The sequence below is a fragment of the Eulemur rufifrons genome, chromosome 30 (genome assembly GCF_041146395.1).
Source record: "Eulemur rufifrons isolate Redbay chromosome 30, OSU_ERuf_1, whole genome shotgun sequence".
NCBI classification, from domain to species: Eukaryota; Metazoa; Chordata; class Mammalia; order Primates; family Lemuridae; genus Eulemur; species Eulemur rufifrons.
The window spans coordinates 91890339-91910854 of NC_091012.1; the positions used below are offsets into that span (position 1 = coordinate 91890339).

Genomic DNA, 20516 nt, shown 5'->3' on the forward strand with positions numbered 1-20516 from the left:
GCTCAAGCAATCCTACTGCCTCAGCCTCCCGAGTAGCTGGGACTACAGGCATGCACTGCCATGCCCGGCTAATTTTTTTCTATATATATTTGTAGCTGGCCAGATAATTTCTTTGTATTTTTAGTAGAGACAGGGTCTGGCTCTTGCTCAGGCTGGCCTCGAACTCCTGAGGCTCAAGTGATCCTCCCGCCTCGGCCTCCCAGAGTGCTAGGATTACAGGCGTGAGCCACCACGCCCGGCCCAAGATCTTTTATTATTATGCCCCATGCTGGCACATAACACTGTTCCCAAGTTTTGTATCTATGCTGTCCAATACAGTTGTCATTAGCTACATGTAGCTATTGAGCACTTGATATGTGGCTAGTACACCTGAGGAACTGAATTTTAAATTTTATTCAATTTTAATTAATTTAAATTTAAATAGCCACTTGTGGCTAGTGGCTACAATACTGGACTGATCAGCCTCAGAATTCTGTAAATAATTTAAAAATATTTAATTGATATTAGCATTTTTTCAATAAGAACAAGGTGATAAAATTGAATATGCATCCTTCTCTTCCCCACTAGAGCTCCCATCTAGAAATTCTAGATTAACAAAGGGAATTAGAACCCCACAAAATCTGAAAGATTGAGATGTTAGTAGTTATTTAAAACCACAGTGGCAAATAAAAGGGATGTCATCAACATTTTTTAATAACATGAAATAAGAGACAAACACACCTTTATGCCTTCCTTAGGGTCCTCCCGTATATTTATTTGAGGGGCTTTCTCACGAGCAGGGCATAGAAGATCCAAAATTTCTTCATTATAAATCTGGTATTATTAAAAATACAGTGGCAAAAACAAGATGTTAACAGTGGTAATCTCTGGGTAGTGGGATCATAGGTAATTTTTAAAATTCTTTGTGACTTTCTATATTTAAGAATTTGTTTATAATGAACATGTATTAAGTTTTAGAATGAAGAAAAAAGGACTTTAACCCTATAAGTAATCATTTGATATGCTACAAGAATGAATTCACATATAACTTGTAACATAATTGAGACTGCTCTCTTAAAACAGGTTCTCTTAGGAATAGACACATGAAAAGTTACATGGGTACCCAAATTCAGTTCTTTGATGGTGTTGTAATAGCATCACATTCACCAATCTTGTTAAAATGAGAAGGATGGGTCCTGAGGGGTGGGTGCAAAAGGAAGAAATGGCAACTAATATTTGAACAGCAAGCAGAACTTTAAGTACTTAGAACAGTGTTTAGCACATAGTAAGCACTATATTTGCTATTATTGCTGTTGCTATTATTTAACATACCAATTTCCTGTGTTATTTTTATATTCATTTACCTTGGCTATGACTAGGTTAATCAAGAGACTCAAGAAAGCTAATAATCTTAATGATGTTAACTTCCCCTCTTCCAACTCTACACCTCTTATACCTGTTAACATGTTGAGATTCAACTTCAGGATGAAGTATTCACATATAATTTATAATTGCATGCTTAAATTGTATAATTATTCCTCCTTAAAGATAAGACATCACTGCTATAGAACTGACCAGATAGTTTCTCAGAAGCCATTAGCTCCCTAACCATGTGTTTTTGGTGTCATGAGATTACTTAGATATAACTGGCCAGTCTACTTGCATACTAATATATACTAGAACATAAACTCCCATAAAGGCAGAAATTTGTATCTTTGTTCACCGATATATCCCAAATACTTGATATATCCAAGTGCCTAGAACAGGGCCTGGCACATAGTAGGTGCTCAATAAATATCTGTTGAATTAACACACTCTATCACCACTTACACAGCTCAGTATTTCACCCAATTTTTATAACATTCTTCATGAGGCAGCAGCATTATCATTTAAGCCTCAAAACAGTGAGGGGAAATCAAACACTTTTCTGTGGACTCTACAGGGAATCAGTAATAGAGGAAAAACTGGAATTAAAGAATTTATATCATATTCTTATATGGCAATGCCAATTTCTGTAATAATCAGATTAAATAGACTATTCTAAGACCAAGGAAAGAATTGTATGAGAGCCTGATCCAACTGAGCCAGTAAGTTTTCCCTATCAATTTATTAAAATGTAATTTACTAAAAATGCAATTTACCAATTTGAGTCATGCCAGGAAAAACCCGACTTGGATTTATTTTTCTATGAAGATAATTTTGAATTCAGAATAATTAAAGTAAATCATTTACCTCCAAGTAAGACACTTTCAAAGTAAATTCGAAGTCACTCTTTTTATCAATTTCTTTGAAGAGCAGTTGTATTACCCTAGGAATGACACCAACTGTTGGCTCATTTTCTTGCTCTGCAGTGTATGCACCTCCCATCGAATAGGTTTTTCCAGAGCCAGTTTGCCCATAGGCCAAGACAGTTGCATTATATCCTGCCAAAACAGAAGTCGTATGCATAGCAGAATTCAAACATTTTCATCCATTCAATATATTCCATTTCCTTCAGTAATTACTTGTAATAAAATTGAGATCATTTTCTTAAGGCAGACATAAAGAAAAGTTCTGTGGGTAACATGACTTTGCACTACTCAAAATAAGCAAAAACCAACCAACCAAACAAACAAACAAAAAATCCCTCAGAATGCGTCCCCTTCTTGATAGCCCTTTAAAAACTAAGAAGTCAAACAATTAAAGATAAGACTGAGGTGGGGAGGAGGGGATGGGTATATTCACACATAATGGGTCACACATAATGGGTGTGGTGCGCACCATCTGGGGTATGGACATGCTTGAGGCTCTGACTTGGGCGGGGCAAAGGCAATATATGTAACCTAAACATTTATAGCCCTGTACTGAAAAAAAAAAAAAAAGATAGGACTGAGATAGTGAAGGTGGCCAAGCTATTGTCAATAGCCACTCAAAGCTTTATAATTCTACTGTCTCCCTACCTCAAGCAATTCTAACTTATGGTAATTAAATGAAAGTCCTACAAGCTGCATAAAAAGAAGGGATTATGGCATGTATTTCTTTGATTAACAGACTCTTCATTTGAAAAGGCAACAACATTGTTTTTTACAGTCAATAAAAGTGTCTACTTCCTATCTGAACTCTCGGAATGCATCTGGACCATATTATCAGGCTCTTCACAAAAATATCATCATTTAAGTATGATTCAATTGCTTTTATGGAGGATTGATAAAGACGCATTCATTCAAAGGTGTTCATAATAAAGTTAACTGTAAAAAAAAGCAGGTTTAAAATAATTGTTAAATGTGTTATATGTAAAAAAATCAAAAGAATATCAATTATTAACATTTTGATGTTTCGTTTTTTTTTTGTTTGTTTGTTTGTTTTTTTTTTTTTAGACAGAGTCTCACTATGTTGCCCGGGCTAGAGAGCTGTGGCATCAGCCCAGCTCACAGCAACCTCATACTCCTGGGCTCAAGCAATTCTTCTGCCTCAGCCTCCCGAGTAGCTGGGACTACAGGCATGCGCCATCATGCCTGGCTAATTTTTTCTATATATTTTTAGTTGTCCGGTTAATTTCTTTCTATTTTTTAGTAGAGATGGGGTCTCATTCTTGCTCAGGCTGGTCTCGAACTCCTGACCTCGAACGATTCTCCCGCCTCAGGCTCCCAGAGTGCTAGGATTACAGGCGTGAGCCACCACGCCCGGCTGATGTTTATTTCTGAGTAACAGGATGGTAAAGGATTTTTTAATTCGTGTTTTCTTTTTTCCTCATTTGTATTTTCTAAATTATTAAGCAGAATGCACTATTAAACAGTGGCTGTGTCTTTTGTTGTCACCTTTGTAATTGTTTGCAGAAAGACCCACTAAATATATTTCAGTTTCAGTTTAGTTCCAGTACAAATGTTTCCTTTATAGATCAGTTTTTATATTTTCTCTTGTCAGATAATCCAAATTACTAGTAACTTGGGCATTTTCTTTTTATCTCATAAAGTTTTGACTGCAATTAGAGGCAGCTAAACCCAACTACAACTGTAGCAATATCTTAAAAAGAAACAATTAAACAATATATGGGCTATTCTCACTTTAACTTCAATTATCATGTAGTCATGCACTGCATAACGATGTTTCAGTCACATGGACTGCATATACGATGGTGGTCCCATAAGATTATAATGGCACTGAAAAATTCTTAGTGCCCAGTGACATCATAGCCATCATAACGTTGTAGTGTAATGCATTACTCATGTGTTTGTGTTGATGCTGGTGTAAACAAACCTACTTAGCTGTCAGTCATAGAAAGTATAGCACATACAATTATGTACAGTACATAATACTTGATAATAAATGACTGCGTTAGTGGTTTATGTATTTACTTTACTATACATTTTATCATCATTATTATATGGTGTACTCCTACTTATAAAAAAAACGTTAACTGTAAAACAGCCTCAGGCGGGTCCTTCAGGAGGTATTCCAGAAGAAGGTATTATTATAGGAGATGACAGCTCCATGCATGTTACTGCCCCTGAAGACCTTCCAGTGGGACAAGATGTAGAGGTAGAAGACAGTGAAGTTGATGAACCTGACCCTGTGTAGGCCTAGCCTAATGTGTCTGTGCCTTAGTTTTTAACAAAAAGTTTAAAAAGTAAAAAAAAAAAAAAAATTTAAAACATAGGAAAAAGCTTTATAAAATAAGGATTAAAGAAAGAAAATATTTTTATACAGGTGTTTAATGTGTGTTTTAAGCTAAGTGTTAGTACGAAAGAGTCAAAAAGTTTTAAAAAATTTATAAAGGTGATATCTCATTGTGGTTTTGATTTGCATTTCCCTGATTAGAGATGTTGAGCATTTCTTATATGTTTGCTGGCAATTATTCTGTCTTCTTTTGAAAAGTTTCTGTTCATGTCCTTTGCCCATTTATTGATGGGGTTGTTCGATTTTTTTCTTGTTGATTTTTGAGTTCTACATAGATTCTTGTTATTAGCCCTTTATCGGATGTGTAGAAAGCAAATATTTTCTCCCATTCTGTAGGCTGTCTATTCACTCTAATGATAGTTTCCTTGTGAGAATGGCCTTTATCAAAAAATCCCAGAAAACAAATGCTAGCGAGGATGTGGAGAGATAGGAACACTCTTACACTGCTGGCGGGACTGCAGATTAGTACAACCTCTGTGGAAAAGAATTTGGAGATAACTCAAAGAGCTAAAAATAGAAATACCATTTGATCCAGCAATAGCACTATTAGGCATCTACCCAAAGGAACAAAAGACATTCTATAATAAAGATATCTGCACTAGAACGTTTATGGCAGCACAATTCACTATTGCAAGGATGTGGAAACAACCCAAGCAGCTGTCAATCCATGAGTGGATTAATAAAATATGGTATATGTATACAATGGAATACTACTCAATTACAAAAAACAATGGTGATCTAGCACCTCTTGTATTTTCCTGGTTAGAGCTTGAGCTCATCCTATGAAGTGAGGTATCACAAGAAAAGAAGAATAAACACCACATGTACTTGCCATCAAATTGACACTAGCTGATCAACACTAAGGACACGGTAGTAATATTAAATGGGGGTTGGGGGGATGGGGGTGAGTAAACTCACAACTAATGGACATGGTGAGCATTACATGGGGAAAGGGCATGCTTCAAATCCTGGCTTGGGTGAGGCAAAGTCATAACATGTAACCAAAATGTTTGTACCCCCATAACATCCTGAAATAATACAAAACAGTTTATAAAGTAACAAAGTTACAGTAAGCTAAGTTTAATTTATTATTGAAGAAAGAATTATTTTTATAAATTTAGTGTAGCCTAAGTGTACAGTATTTATCAAGTCTACAATAGTGAACAGTAATGTCCTAGGCCTTCGCATTCACTCACCACTCACTCACTGACTCACCCAGAGCAACTTCTAGTCCTGCAAGCTCCATTCACAGTAAGTGTCCTATACAGATGCACCATTTGTTATCTTTCATATTTTGTACCTTTCACACTGTATTTTCACTCTATCTTTTCTATGTTTATTATTTTATTTTATTTTATTGGATAATGGGATATAATTTAATAACAGACTGTATAAAATTCAGGAAACCCGCACCCAGCAAGAGCCAGAAACAATACTAGTCTGTATTTTTCAACAGCAATTCAGACAATCTGAGGTGGCCTATGAAACTAGCAAAAGAGCAAAATACCTTCCCAAACGCAGAGGCACCACATGTTTTTTGTGGAAGTAGCCAAGCCATCCTGAGACCCCAGTCCCCTGGAATCAAATCCATTAGCAACAATCATCCTTAATGGAAAATATCTCGCCTCTCAAAATGTAAAATAAAAATGACACAAGCAAAAACTCAAAACTAAGAGACAACCAGAGCAAACTTTAACGCCTCATACTTCACCTGTGCCCCAACTGTCATGGTATTGAGACACAATCCGCCCTATTACTTACACTGATTCATTACCGCAGAACACAACAAAATGTAAGCAGTGATATCCCTCCCCATCAGAAAAGTAAATAAACACTACACAAAATATAAACTTACCCCAAATAAAAGTCAGCATTAGCCTAGGGATTTGACAGTAATATTACTACACTAACCCAGGATATTTTAATCCTCTTCCTACTTATTTACAAAATACCCTCATTCTGAGGGCTCTGGAAGCATTATAAACATTGTTGCATCAGATTCCTCTTCTTGAGGTAGTTCAAAAGTAAAACACAGCAGGTTTACCTAGTTTTCTACACTACCATGGTGGGGTAATTATCATAAAAGGCCTACAAGCAAAATCCTCATCCCTCATTCTCAGACTGTTATCGTTTTTCCCTCAGATCAAACAAACGAACCTAAATGGAAACACACACAAGGAGATGAAAAGTCATACAAAAATTTAAAAAGCAAAAAAACATAAAAAAGAATCTCTAAGTATCATCACACTAACAGTCTAAACTTCACTAAAGAAAAAAAATTTACTTGGTTTACCCAAGCTACAGGCATTTTAGAAAGTATTTGAGACATTAAACAGCTTATAAAAATAGTGGAAAAATTTCAGGTGAGAATAAAGAGTTCTTGCAAAATGCCACATGCACAAGAAGAAGTGTGTGGCAAACTGCCCGAGGCTGCCTCACACACTGGCAGGCTCTCAGGCTGCGGCTGCCCTCTCCCTTAGGTCGGCTTCAGAGGTGCAGGGATAGTGGCTGGCGCCTGTTCCAGGTAGGCCAAGGAACCCTGAGCAATGTCGGCTGGCTTTTTGTGCTGTACACTGATGTCCTCCAGCACTTGCTGCCAATGCCTCAGCTTTGTCAAGTGCTTCTGGACCAGCGCATCCTTCCGCTGTAATTCATTCCTGAGCTCCGAGACATCCTCTTTGATAACTTGCTCTGGTTTCTGGACAGGTAACTGCAATCTTTTTTGTAGAAAAAACATTCTGTCTTGCAATATCTAGAAATTTCTGGATACACTGATCAACACCAGTTCGAATTTCTTCTTGATCAGTGCCATTGACATAGTCCTGACTCACCAGAGAAGCAAAGCAAGCCTGGAAAGATGATTCCAACTCATCCACCAAAGTACTGTTGGAAGGTCTCTGAGCACCTGGCGCCACCTGAAGAAGGAAGCCGGGCCCGGGAGTCCCGGCAGGGGTGGTGGAGGGCCCGGTGGCTGCCCAGGGAACATACTACCTAGCGGAGCCGCCATGTCTGGAATCCCTTTTCAATGTTTAGATTTACCAATACTTAACATTGTGTTACAATTGCCTATAGTATTCATTAAAGTAATATGCTATACAAGTTTGTAGTCTGGGAGCAATAGGCTATACCATACAGCTTAGGTGTGTAGAGTGCTATATCATATAGGCTTGTGTAAGTACACTCTATGATGTTTGCACAATGATAAAATCACCTAATGATGCATTTGTCAGAATGTATCTCCATCATTAATCGATGAATGACTGTAACTCGCTAATTAACTATAGGGAAGAAGCTACTAAAACTGTAAGCATGAAATCTAGAAGGAACTACAAATGCAAATTTATATCAAGGTGAAAAAAATACGAACTTAGGGAAGGCTGACCTATATTAGGGTGGTAGACATGTTCTAAAAGGAACACAAAGCAAGCTTTCTCTGTTAAATGATCAGTGTATATATGTCAAAGCTGTTAACTACAATTTACCAAGATAATTTAGTAGTCTAAGTTTTGAAACAATGTGCCAATCTAGATAAAAGCTTTGAAGTTTTGAAATAACTTACTGGTTTACATGAAAGATCATAAGAAGACGCTAAATTTGGCTGGGCACAGTGGCTCACGCCCATAATCCTAGCACTCTAGGAGGCCGAGGCAGGCGGATTGTGTGAACTCAGGAGCTCGAGACCAGCCTAAGCAAGAGCAACACCCCATCTCTACTAAAAATAGAAAGAATTATATGGACAGCTAAAAATATATATAGAAAAATTAGCCGGGCATGGTGGCGCATGCCTGTAGTCCTAGCTACTCGGGAGTCTGAGGCAGGAGGATTGCTTGAGCCCAGGAGTTTGAGGTTGCTGTGAGCTAGGCTGATGCCGGGCAACACAGTGAGACTCTGTCTCAAAAAAAAAAAAAAAAAAAAAAGACGCTAAATTGAGGTTTTCACTGTAATAGATTGTTGGTATCACCTGGCATGAATGTGGGGCAAGAGAGTAACATTCCATAATTTTCTGCAATACCACAGATATGTGTAGATAGCAATAACTGGGGAAACCAGGTTTCAGTACTTTTTACAAAATACTCAGGGCTCTGTAGTACCAGGAGTTCAGAGTACAAGAGGGTGCTATTGGGCTGACTATAAGAAATACTGGCTTTGTTTTTGCAACTGAGGGCAATGTTAACCAAACACATGTATATTGGAATCACTTTATACTGCCTTTGAATACTATAATTAATTCTAATAGTTTACCAAATTAAGAATATAAAGGTAGAACTATAGTGTTCTTACTATGCTATAGAGGTACATTCTGAGGAAGATGACCAGATAGTGAAGGGTCTTAAAACCATATTGTTTCAGGAATGGCTAAAGGAAAGGGGAGATGGTTAATTAGAAGAGAAATAGAACCATCTAACAGTCTTCGAAATGCTGTATGTAAAAAGATAAACTTTATAGTGGAGAAGCCCAGTAGATTAACACCTTAATCAAATGATCAAAATGGGTATCAGCAGTAATAGAACAAATCAAAATCACGTGCTCCCTGGTAGGATTCAATGAGAAGAATACAGCACCACTTTTGTGATATGTCCCCTAAAAGAGACACAGCTTGATCTAATCATAGATAAGCATCAGCTAAACCAATATTGAAACAAGGTTTACAAAATAACTGGCCTGTGATTTTCAAAAGTGTCAAGATCATAAAAGTCAAAAAAAGACTGAAGAACTGTTTTAGAATGAAGACTAAAGAGGCAGCAGAACTAAACACAACACATAATTTTTGAACTATATCCTTTTGCCATAAAGAACAACTGGTGAAACTTGAATGGGGTTTGAGGATTAGATGGTAGTAATGTAGCAATGTAAATTTCATGATTTTCATGGTTGTATTGGGGTAACTTAAGAGTCCTTCTCTGTAGGGAATATACACTAAAGCAGCAGTCCCCAACCTTTTTGGTACCAGGGACCAGTTTCATGGAAGACAATTTTTCCATGGATGGGAGGGATGATTCAGGTGCATTACATTTGTTGTGCAGAAAAAGCTCTCTGCTAATGATAATCTGTATTTGCAGCTGCTCCCCAACACTAGCATCACCACCTGAGCTCCACACCTCAGATCATTAGGCATTAGATTCTCATAAGGAGTACGTGACCTAGGTCCCTCACGTACACAGTTTACAGTAGGGTTCACACTCCTATGAGAATCTAAGACCACAGCTGATCTGACAGGAAGCAGAGCTTATGTGGTGATGTGTGTGATGGAGAATGGCCATAAATACAGATGAAGCTTTGCTCCCTTGCCCACAGCTCACCTCCTGCTGTGCGGCCCAGTTCCTAACAGGCCACGGAACAATAAACACCTGCAGCCTGGGTGTTGGGGACTGCAGCACTAAAGTATTTGGGAGGCATCAGGTCAACAACTCATCTCAAATGGTTCAGGAAAAAAAAAGTTCTTTATACTGTTCTTACAACATTTTTATAAGTTTGAGATTACTGTGCTAATACTTTAAAGTTTTGAAGCAAAGTGTTCAATGTGCCTTGAGCCATGCATTAAAAAAATAAAAATAAAAAACATGTGAGTAGCTGTTGGATGGAACAAGGCTTCTGCAGAGGGATGAACTAACAACACCGGGAAGAAATTACTGGGAAACAAATTTCATCTCAATATAAAGATCTTTAGGGCCAGGTGTGGTGGCTCACGCCTGTAATCCTAGCATTCTGGGAAGCCAAGGTGGGAGGATTGCTTGAGCTCAGGAGTTCCAAACCAGCCTGAGCAAGAGTGAGACCCCATCTCTACTAAAAATAGAAAAAATTAGCTGGGCGTGGTGGCCTGCACCTGTAGTCCTAGCTACTCGGGAGGCTGAGGCAAGAGGATCCCTTGAGCCCAGGAGTTTGAGGTTGCTGTGAGCCAGGCTGATGCCACAGCATTTGTAGCCTAGGCAATAGAGAAAGACTGTCTCAAAAAAAAAAAAAAAAAAAAAGATCTTGGCCAGGTGCGGTAGATCACGCCTGTAATCCTAGCACTCTGGGAGGCCGAGGCAGGCGGATTGTTTGAATTCAGGAGTTCGGGACCAGCCTGAGCAAGACGGAGACCCCATCCCGTCTCTACTAAAAATAGAAACAAATTATCTGGACAACTAAAAATATAGAGAGAAAAAATTAGCCAGGCATGGTGGCGCATGCCTGTAGTCCCAGCTACTCGGGAGTCTGAGGTAGGAGGATTGCTTGAGCCCAGGAGTTTGAGGTTGCTGTGAGCTAGGCTGATGCCACGGCACTCTAGCCCAGGCAACAGAATGAGACTGTCTCAAAAAAAAAAAAAAAAAGACGCTAAATTGAGGTTTTCACTGTAATAGATTGTTGGTATCACCTGGCATGAATGTGGGGCAAGAGAGTAACATTCCATAATTTTCTGCAATACCACAGATATGTGTAGATAGCAATAACTGGGGAAACCAGGTTTCAGTACTTTTTACAAAATACTCAGGGCTCTGTAGTACCAGGAGTTCAGAGTACAAGAGGGTGCTATTGGGCTGACTATAAGAAATACTGGCTTTGTTTTTGCAACTGAGGGCAATGTTAACCAAACACATGTATATTGGAATCACTTTATACTGCCTTTGAATACTATAATTAATTCTAATAGTTTACCAAATTAAGAATATAAAGGTAGAACTATAGTGTTCTTACTATGCTATAGAGGTACATTCTGAGGAAGATGACCAGATAGTGAAGGGTCTTAAAACCATATTGTTTCAGGAATGGCTAAAGGAAAGGGGAGATGGTTAATTAGAAGAGAAATAGAACCATCTAACAGTCTTCGAAATGCTGTATGTAAAAAGATAAACTTTATAGTGGAGAAGCCCAGTAGATTAACACCTTAATCAAATGATCAAAATGGGTATCAGCAGTAATAGAACAAATCAAAATCACGTGCTCCCTGGTAGGATTCAATGAGAAGAATACAGCACCACTTTTGTGATATGTCCCCTAAAAGAGACACAGCTTGATCTAATCATAGATAAGCATCAGCTAAACCAATATTGAAACAAGGTTTACAAAATAACTGGCCTGTGATTTTCAAAAGTGTCAAGATCATAAAAGTCAAAAAAAGACTGAAGAACTGTTTTAGAATGAAGACTAAAGAGGCAGCAGAACTAAACACAACACATAATTTTTGAACTATATCCTTTTGCCATAAAGAACAACTGGTGAAACTTGAATGGGGTTTGAGGATTAGATGGTAGTAATGTAGCAATGTAAATTTCATGATTTTCATGGTTGTATTGGGGTAACTTAAGAGTCCTTCTCTGTAGGGAATATATATACACTAAAGCAGCAGTCCCCAACCTTTTTGGTACCAGGGACCAGTTTCATGGAAGACAATTTTTCCATGGATGGGAGGGATGATTCAGGTGCATTACATTTGTTGTGCAGAAAAAGCTCTCTGCTAATGATAATCTGTATTTGCAGCTGCTCCCCAACACTAGCATCACCACCTGAGCTCCACACCTCAGATCATTAGGCATTAGATTCTCATAAGGAGTACGTGACCTAGGTCCCTCACGTACACAGTTTACAGTAGGGTTCACACTCCTATGAGAATCTAAGACCACAGCTGATCTGACAGGAAGCAGAGCTTATGTGGTGATGTGTGTGATGGAGAATGGCCATAAATACAGATGAAGCTTTGCTCCCTTGCCCACAGCTCACCTCCTGCTGTGCGGCCCAGTTCCTAACAGGCCACGGAACAATAAACACCTGCAGCCTGGGTGTTGGGGACTGCAGCACTAAAGTATTTGGGAGGCATCAGGTCAACAACTCATCTCAAATGGTTCAGGAAAAAAAAGTTCTTTATACTGTTCTTACAACATTTTTATAAGTTTGAGATTACTGTGCTAATACTTTAAAGTTTTGAAGCAAAGTGTTCAATGTGCCTTGAGCCATGCATTAAAAAAAAAAAAAAAAAAAACATGTGAGTAGCTGTTGGCTGGAACAAGGCTTCTGCAGAGGGATGAACTAACAACACCGGGAAGAAATTACTGGGAAACAAATTTCATCTCAATACAAAGATCTTTAGGACCAGGTGCGGTGGCTCACGCCTGTAATCCTAACACTCTGGGAATCCAAGGCGGGAGGATCGCTAATTTTTCTATTTTTTGTAGAGGCGGGTTCTCACTATGTTGCTTAGGCTGGTCTTGAATTTCTGACCCCAAGCAATCCTTCCACCTTACCTCCCAAAGTGCTAGGATTACAGGCATGAGCCACCATGCCCAGCCTCAAAGAAAAAATTTTAAACGGACACTTAAGTTCACCTAACAGAGATATTGCTAGAAAGCATTTTTCATCAGATGGAAATTTAAAGTAGATGACATACAAATGTCCCTCTCAACTTTAAGGCACTAGTATGCATGATTATACTTCTTTTAAATGAACCTCTGCTTTGAATCTTGAATAAGCACTGTACTGGAATAACAATTAGACATCTCTCAGGCACCACTCCTTTTTTTAGAATCCTGCTATGGTCTTAACATTAAAGCCTTAGCTTCTGCAATAAAGATTATTAACTGGCCATAGTATTCAGGGGCTTTAGGAAATCCCCTTCTCCACCTGAAAGAATTTTACTCATCATTCAAAACCTATCTCAAATGTTCCCTATTCTGTGAGAGTCATCCTAAATTCCCCAAGCAAAGTTAGCGCCAGCCTTTTGTTTTTCGTACCACTTTGTATAACAGCAGTGCTACTTCTACAGCAGAACTGACTCTGTTGTATATTTTTAACCTTTAAAATATTTTTTCTTAAAGATAGGTGTAAAAAATTTAAAAATTGTTATGTATTCAAAATTATTTATGTAGTCATCTACCTCCACTCCTACCCGCCTTGGACTTTGAACTCCTTCAGGGCCTGAAAGCTATATTATTTATCTCTGAATCCCTCAACAAGCTCTGCAGTGTCTGGGGCTCAAGTAGGTTAGCACACTAATCACCATCCGTACCCACCAAAGAGCTTATAATCAAATGAGGTTCCAGGACAAACAAAAATACATACAAGTCAAAATGAACAGAACTACAGAAAGCAAATACAGTATAAAACTAGCTTCAAGGGTACGGAGACTTTCACAAATGTTATTAGGCTAGGGGCTTTTTGAAGGCAGGGATCATGTTTCATCCATTCCTGTGTTTGCAGCACCCAAGCATAGTGCCGGGCACACAGTATATGCTCAAGAAACATTCGACAAATTAAACAGCCTCACCTTTAAATATGCCTTTTATGAGTGGCGCTACTGCTGAATTGAAGACTTCTTCCTGTTCAGTAGAGGGGTCAAACACAAAATCGTAGGTAAAGGACTTATCCGTACCAACCACCACCTAGAGAAGGCAAGGGAGAAGCCATAAGAAAAATACCATGAAAGAATAGGCCACACCCCTCACTGCCATTTGGCCCCCGCTGTTTAGACACAGGCCCTGGACGCTGCTACGCACCTGAGGCTCCCCGGGTACGAAGGAAAGGCACATATGGCAGCCCTCGCTAACCTCTTTGGGAACCAGAGGGCGACAGCGCAGAGCCACTCTTACAGGAATTCCCTTCACCTCTTCCTTCATGATCCTACCTCAGCACCGTCTCTGCAGAGAAGGAAAAAAGGCTTGCTTATGAATCTAGGTAGGTCGACAGGAGTGGGAGGGTTCCTCCCCAGTTCCGGCCCTCCTCAGAGGGTGCGGTGGGTTGTGGAACTCAGCCTTAGCGGCTGCAGCCTCCCCTCCCAGCTGGACCGCTCTGCCTCCTACTTGACCACGACGGGACTGCCTGTCTGCCTGACACGCTGAAGACAGCGAAGTGGCGCCTGAAATGAAAAGATAAAACTCCAACGGGGACAGCGACAAAGAACTGAGGCCCCGGAGTACCGGAAAAACAGGTTCTCAGCTAAGGTGTGCCCCCTTAACTCACCAAACCAAACGTCTCTTCCTGGGTCCTCCCTGGTATGCCGCTGCCCCGTCCCAACCGGAGCTTTAACCGCCAACTTTCAAATTAGTCATGGTGACGCTAACCAATCAGAGCTCAGATAGCCTGTGGGGGGAGCACGTACGTCGGCGCGCGCAGGCGTCGAGTTGGGAAGGCGGGGCGAGCGCATCGCATTCCAGCCCCACCTCTTTCCCACCCAGCGGAGTATCCGCTTCCGGCTCCCAGGCTGAATTGGTGGTGAGCGGAGCCTGAGGTGGTGAGGCTTGTCCTCTGGCAAGGTGGTTTACACGGTCGTGAGTGCGGGACTCGGACAGGTTTCGGGGCGGGGATCTGGAGGGTGGCTGGTGATGAAGAAAGGGTCAATGTGGGGACCCACCATTACTAGTCACATCTAGGGAATGTGGGGCGGTGCCTTGCCCAGAGTCTCTCTAGATAGATGGAGTCAGCACTCCGTTGGGCTTTGAAAGTCGATCTTTTTGGACGCGACCTGATTTCTCTTCTCCAGGAAGGAGACGGTAACATCTATTTTGCAGAAATTAGTTCATTTTTCTAAAGTACCTAGCACGTTGCTTGGCATCCAGAAGATGTTTAGCAAAGCTAATAGTTTTCTTCTTCTTAGCAAAGCTAATAATAGTTTTCTTCTTCTTCTTAGCAAAGCTAATAATAGTTTTCTTCTTCTTCTTCTTCTTCTTCTTCTTCTTTTTTTATTTTAGACAGAATCTCTCTCTGTCACCCCAGGTAGAATGCAGTGGCGTCATTATAGCTCACTGCAACCTCAAACTCTTGGGCTCAAGCGATCCTTCTGCCTCAGCTTCCCGAGTAGCTGGGACCACAGGCGCTCGCCACAACACCTGGCTAATTTTTCTATTTTTTTTATTTTTTTATTTTATTTATTTATTTATTTATTTTTTTTTTGAGACAGAGTCTCACTTTGTTGCCCAGGCTAGAGTGAGTGCCGTGGCGTCAGCCTAGCTCACAGCAACCTCAAACTCCTGGGCTCAAGCGATCCTCCTGCCTCAGCCTCCCGAGTAGCTGGGACTACAGGCATGTGCCACTATGCCCTGCTAATTAATTTTTCTATTTTTAATAGAGACGGGGTCTCTCTCTTGCTCAAGCTGGTCTCAAACTCCTGAGCTCAAGCAATCCTCCCGTCTTGGCCGCCCAGAATGCTAGGATTAGAGATGTGAGCCACCGTGCTGGGCCTCTTCTGTCTTTTTTATTTCTTTTCTCCTCCAATCTTAACACCTAGATAGGCCCCTAGAATGACAGCCTTAAAATGGGTTGGAGCTGCTTTCTAAAACTTGCTGGGCTGCTGTCCCTTTTGAACCACTTTTATCCACTTTGATCCACCTTTCCATTCCAGAGTCTTGCCTGAGATGGACAGCCGGATTCCTTATGATGACTACCCAGTGGTTTTCCTGCCTGCCTATGAGAATCCCCCAGCATGGATTCCTCCTCATGAGGTGGGAGGAGGAATATTCCTGAGTAGGGGATTTTTCCTACTGGGCATGAGATGATGCTTGAAAGGTAGGATGGCAAGGTTAGAAAGCTAAATGGAGAGTGAATCTTAGCCCTTGTTGTAGCCAGAGGAGCCAGAAACTGGATTCGGAGCAGGAGGGCCTATTGGGAAGTTCTTATGGTGCCTCCTGCCAGGGTACATTCACCTAGTGAATTCTGGAAATTCGGAGCTCTAGTTTCCATTATGTCAAGAGGTGAAGAAGTGGGGAGATACTGGACTGCTAACATGTCCCAATGCTATCCATCTACTCATTTGGACAGTGTTATCTATTCTACTTAAGCTAAGTCTTTTCATGACTTTAGGATGATGCATTAGTCTTCTGGTGAAGGTAGGTGTGAAGTCTAAGACTGGTATTAAAATTTCTAGGGTTTCTGTGTCTTGCAGAGGGTATACCACCCAGACTACAACAATGAGTTGACCCAGTTTCTGCCCCGAATTGTCACACTGAAGAAGCCTCCTGGAGCTCAGGTGAACTTATAGAGCCTCTCATTCTAGGTCAGATTTGTCCATACTGGAAGTTGGCAATGGTTAGGGGGATAGATTGGGAAGCAGGTGGGGATGGGAGGAAACTCTTCTTCTTGTGGACAGAAAAGCTGTGATATAACTTCCACGACTTCTGGCTTTAATCTGAGGAAAACACAAGCTAAGGTATTGTACAGTGATGCTGCTATGTGTTCTTGTGTTTCTGGTCTCTATTGAGCCCCCATTCTGTGCTCTTGTGTTACAGTTGGGATTTAACATCCGAGGAGGAAAGGCCTCCCAGCTAGGCATCTTCATCTCCAAGGTGTGTGTGCCTAGTAGGCAATATGGATAGCTATATCCCTTTGTTAAATTATCAGATTGCAGAATGCTGATGTCCCTAGGGCTGAGAGAAGGATGACTCAGTGGACTCACTGAAGGGGCATAATGGGGACACCCCCTTTCCCACTTAAAACTTTCCATTTGGCGAGCCATAACTATCTCCCTACATTGTCATAGAAAAACAGTACCATCTTACATTTGAATAGCACTGAATTTCACTTAACAGTCTTCTGAAATTACCCCATCCCAATCACATGTGTTCTCTTTTTACCAACAGGTGATTCCAGACTCTGATGCACATCGAGCAGGACTTCAAGAAGGGGACCAAGTTCTAGCTGTGAATGATGTGGATTTCCAAGATATTGAGCACAGCAAGGTGAGCACAGCACTTGGGCTGTGGTGGTACAAGAAGCCATCCCAAATAAGACAGGTTGGACAGGATTAGCCATCTGTAACTTGATAAGAAAGCATCTTGCCAGGCACAGTGGTACATACTTACAATCCCAACTATTTGGGAGGCTGAGGCAGGAGGAGTTTGAGACTAGCCTGAGTAACATAGCCAGACCCCATAAAGAGGCTGGCCACAGTGCTTCACACCCATAATCCCAGAACTTTGGGAGGCTGAGGCAGGAGGATTGCTTGAGCCCAGGAATTCGAGTCTGTAGTGAGCTATGACTACACCACTGCACTCCAGTCTAGGCAACAGACTGAGACCCCATCTCTTAAATTAAAAAAAGAAAGATGGTATAGCCTATTCTTCCAAAAAGGAAAGAAAGGATGCATTACTCCTGGGGAAATGTACCACAGGGAAGCAACTATTAGTGACCCAGAAGGTTGGAGTGGCAAATTCCTTTCCCCCTTGTGATTCTATCCTGGGTCATCTCTCGGCGTTTGTACAAGCTGCTTTGTTCCTTCCAGGCTGTTGAGATCCTGAAGACAGCCCGTGAAATCAGCATGCGTGTCCGCTTCTTTCCCTACAGTAAGTGCCACTCTCTGTTTTACTTCCTTGGCAGGTCCTAGGTAAGAACTCTTTAAATACTGATGACTAGAGGCCCCACGAGTTGGGGGTGGGGAATTGGGAGCCAAAGCCCGAAAATAACCTACTCTCTTCTTCCCTCTTTGCCTCAGATTATCATCGCCAAAAAGAGAGGACTGTGCACTAGAGAGTTGCAGCCCACAACCCTTCATGTGGACTCTGCCAGGACAAGCTAGCTAGGCTTCAGGGAAGCCACTTTTACTCTCAGCCCCTCTCTGGCATAGCAGAATGGGGAGGATGGGGAGACAGCTAGCCAAGTACATCAACCAAACTGTACTGTACTTTTAGTTCCCTAGTTTTCTAGGTGAGCTTCATTCCCTGAAAGGAGAAGGATGATGATGTCTAGGTATGACCTGTGGAACCCAGTTAGAAAAGGCAACTGACATATGTTGAATACCATGTGCTAGTCCTTTATACATCATATCATTTTAGTTTCAGAAATTAGTAGAAAAAGAATCTTTGGAATCTTCCATCCAATTCGCCTGGCCATCTCATCCCATCTTTGAACTACCAGAGGTTTCATACACTTTGGAGACTTCAATAAGACCTGTTTTTGCACGTTCCTCCTCATATCCTCTCCCCAGAAAAGTAAAACACAATGCTAAAGAAATGTTGGTGTGACTTTTGAATGATACTGATTGGATATAAAATACTATCGAGGCAAGAAAAAGCTCTTCCAAAGACAGGGGCCACTGGAAAGAATTATACCTACTTCATAACTATCTTTGTCTGGCCAGAACATTAGGGAGACCCAGGAACCTCAGTCACAGTATCACCAAGGAATGACATAGGGTAAAGGGTACTGGAAGAAACAGTGCCCTTTCCCCTAGGAGCTTCAGACATTCCTCTGCAGAGGACAGTATTAACATAATTCTCTCTTCTCCTTTCCCAGATTCTTTGATCTGGAACATAAACTGAGGAAGGGGCTTAGATGCATGTCTTTTCAGAGGCAACAATAAGAAATTGGTTCCCAATGTCCAACTTGTAGGTTGAGTAGTACTAACTGCCAGTTTCTCCCTTTTCCTCACTCCAGTGCCAAATAATTTTCTACCATGTTCTTAGAGCTTTAGTTACCAATTCACTGTTAGATATTCCAGATCACACCTATGCTGTCTCCATTGGCATGTTCAAAATACCCATTCAGAATGAAAAGTTTTCTAGTGAGGTATGGGGTGAAGTGTCCCTAGGATGAAGGCCCAAAATTTGCCTTGAAAGAATCCTGGGGAGCTTAAATATGTATTTCCAGGCCCTTCCCTGGAGAATGATTCTATTAGTCTGAGGTGGAGCCTGGAAAACTGGATTTTTAAATAAGCAAAGTAAATAAGTATCCAAGTATGGGAAACACTGTTCTAGATAGTAGTAATGTATCTCTATGAGAACATTCTGGCTCTTCCTATATATCCCACCCCAGCTGTACTAAGGTACCTATTCTGGAGGCTTAGTGCCATTGTTAGGTGGTAACATCCCTTGAGAGCAGAACTGGTAGTAAAATTAGTTTGGCTGTGTCTGTGCTTCCTGGGAAATCCTCTCCTATTTTATGCTCCTATTTGCTCTGCTGCCCCCCAATGTCCATCTGAGAAAAAAAGAGGCTTAGTTACTTCAGTAAAGGCGTATTGGCTAAGTGAGTCTACTGAATGTTGAGGTCCAAGACTCTCCCTGTGGTTAACAGGTTTTAAAACAGCTCATCTAAGAAGTGTGGTAAACATCATAAAAAAATCCCAGTCAGGTGTCATGGGCCTGAGAGGCAAAAACCCTCCTGCCTTAAGTCAGTTCTTACTTTGAAATACTTGAATGGTTCTATGTTAGGGCACCAGCATGAGGCAATTGCATCGTGGAAGCATAGGTATAATGCAGAGAAGGTGCAAGTGGTAACAGGCTGAGGCTAAAGGACCAGGCATTTATTGAGGGTGTAGGTAGGAAAACAGTGGAGAATGAATTGTATCGGCTTTTGAGGTACCCCAGCTGCTGTAGATCTGCATTCTCTATAGATGTCTTTTAGTCATCAGAGAAGGTAAGGTGCTGCAAAAAGCTTCCACCCAATAGCTGTGAGATACAGTTAAGAAAAAAATGATAGCACTTTCAGGAGTTCCATTTTACTCCTAAGCCCAGGAATTGGAAGAGAGTAAGTGGCCAAGTATTTAAACCATAAACCTGGAGGTAGGGGAGAAGGACTGGTATGGAAAGCCCAAATGCAATAAATCCATCAAATTAGGCAAAGAGACAGCCTAAGCTATCAACAGGAACAATGGCTTTTGATGCCTGACTCCTTGAAGGGCTCCAACTGGATTTCAGCTGCTGAAGTGTGTGTTAAGGAAGGTAATAGAGTGAGGTGGCTGAAGTCAAATCACAACTCTCAGCGGTAGCTTCTAGGAGACACAGAAGAGGAATTCTGATCTTATGATTCTTCCCACCTAAAGGCAAACCAAGGAACCACTCTGGGCTAAAGTTAGTCACATTTTCCCTTCACTACCACTTAGGCAAAAAAATTTGTCCTGGCCATTTTTCGGCCTGGCTGAGTTCAGCAAAGGAAGCTTGCCTTCTCTGTATACTCCCTACTCCGGCAAAGCTGGGGGAAAGGAC

At 41.0% G+C, this 20516-nt stretch overlaps 2 protein-coding genes and 1 pseudogene across 9 annotated transcripts in view; 1 reads left to right on the top strand and 2 right to left on the bottom strand.

Moving 5' to 3' along the window:
• Positions 1-14222, bottom strand: part of KIF4A (kinesin family member 4A) — a 113536-nt gene extending 99314 nt beyond the window's left edge. Inside the window, exons 1-4 of the mRNA XM_069464435.1 lie at positions 14103-14222; positions 13874-13988; positions 2212-2402; positions 721-813 (exon numbers count right to left, since the gene is read on the bottom strand). Coding sequence (XP_069320536.1) covers positions 721-813; positions 2212-2402; positions 13874-13988; positions 14103-14222 — 519 coding nt within the window. The remainder of the gene's footprint in view (positions 1-720; positions 814-2211; positions 2403-13873; positions 13989-14102) is intronic.
• On the bottom strand, positions 7112-7642 carry LOC138378598 (mediator of RNA polymerase II transcription subunit 28 pseudogene; annotated as a pseudogene).
• A 564-nt stretch (positions 14223-14786) lies between the features above and the next one.
• Positions 14787-18546, top strand: PDZD11 (PDZ domain containing 11). 8 transcript variants are annotated; one of them, XM_069463442.1, is made up of 8 exons: positions 14787-14853; positions 15086-15176; positions 15944-16043; positions 16484-16567; positions 16827-16883; positions 17178-17276; positions 17819-17879; positions 18029-18546. In XM_069463442.1, the coding sequence occupies exons 3-8, from the start codon at positions 15957-15959 to the stop codon at positions 18061-18063; spliced, it is 423 nt and encodes a 140-aa protein (XP_069319543.1). In that variant the 5' UTR covers positions 14787-14853; positions 15086-15176; positions 15944-15956; the 3' UTR covers positions 18064-18546. The 8 variants fall into 8 exon arrangements, with proteins under 8 accessions (XP_069319543.1, XP_069319541.1, XP_069319545.1 ...); XM_069463439.1 differs by lacking the exon at positions 15086-15176 and adding an exon at positions 15671-15763 and having other exon boundaries at positions 14831-14858; positions 18029-18515; XM_069463440.1 differs by lacking the exon at positions 15086-15176 and having other exon boundaries at positions 14787-14858.
• Positions 18547-20516: the final 1970 nt, after the last annotated feature.

Coding starts and splice junctions, on each gene's coding strand:
- PDZD11 (XM_069463439.1), top strand. Junction 16,568..16,826: donor AGAAGCCTCCTGGAGCTCAG/GTGAACTTATAG, acceptor CTTGTGTTACAG/TTGGGATTTAACATCCGAGG. Junction 16,884..17,177: donor TAGGCATCTTCATCTCCAAG/GTGTGTGTGCCT, acceptor TTTTACCAACAG/GTGATTCCAGACTCTGATGC.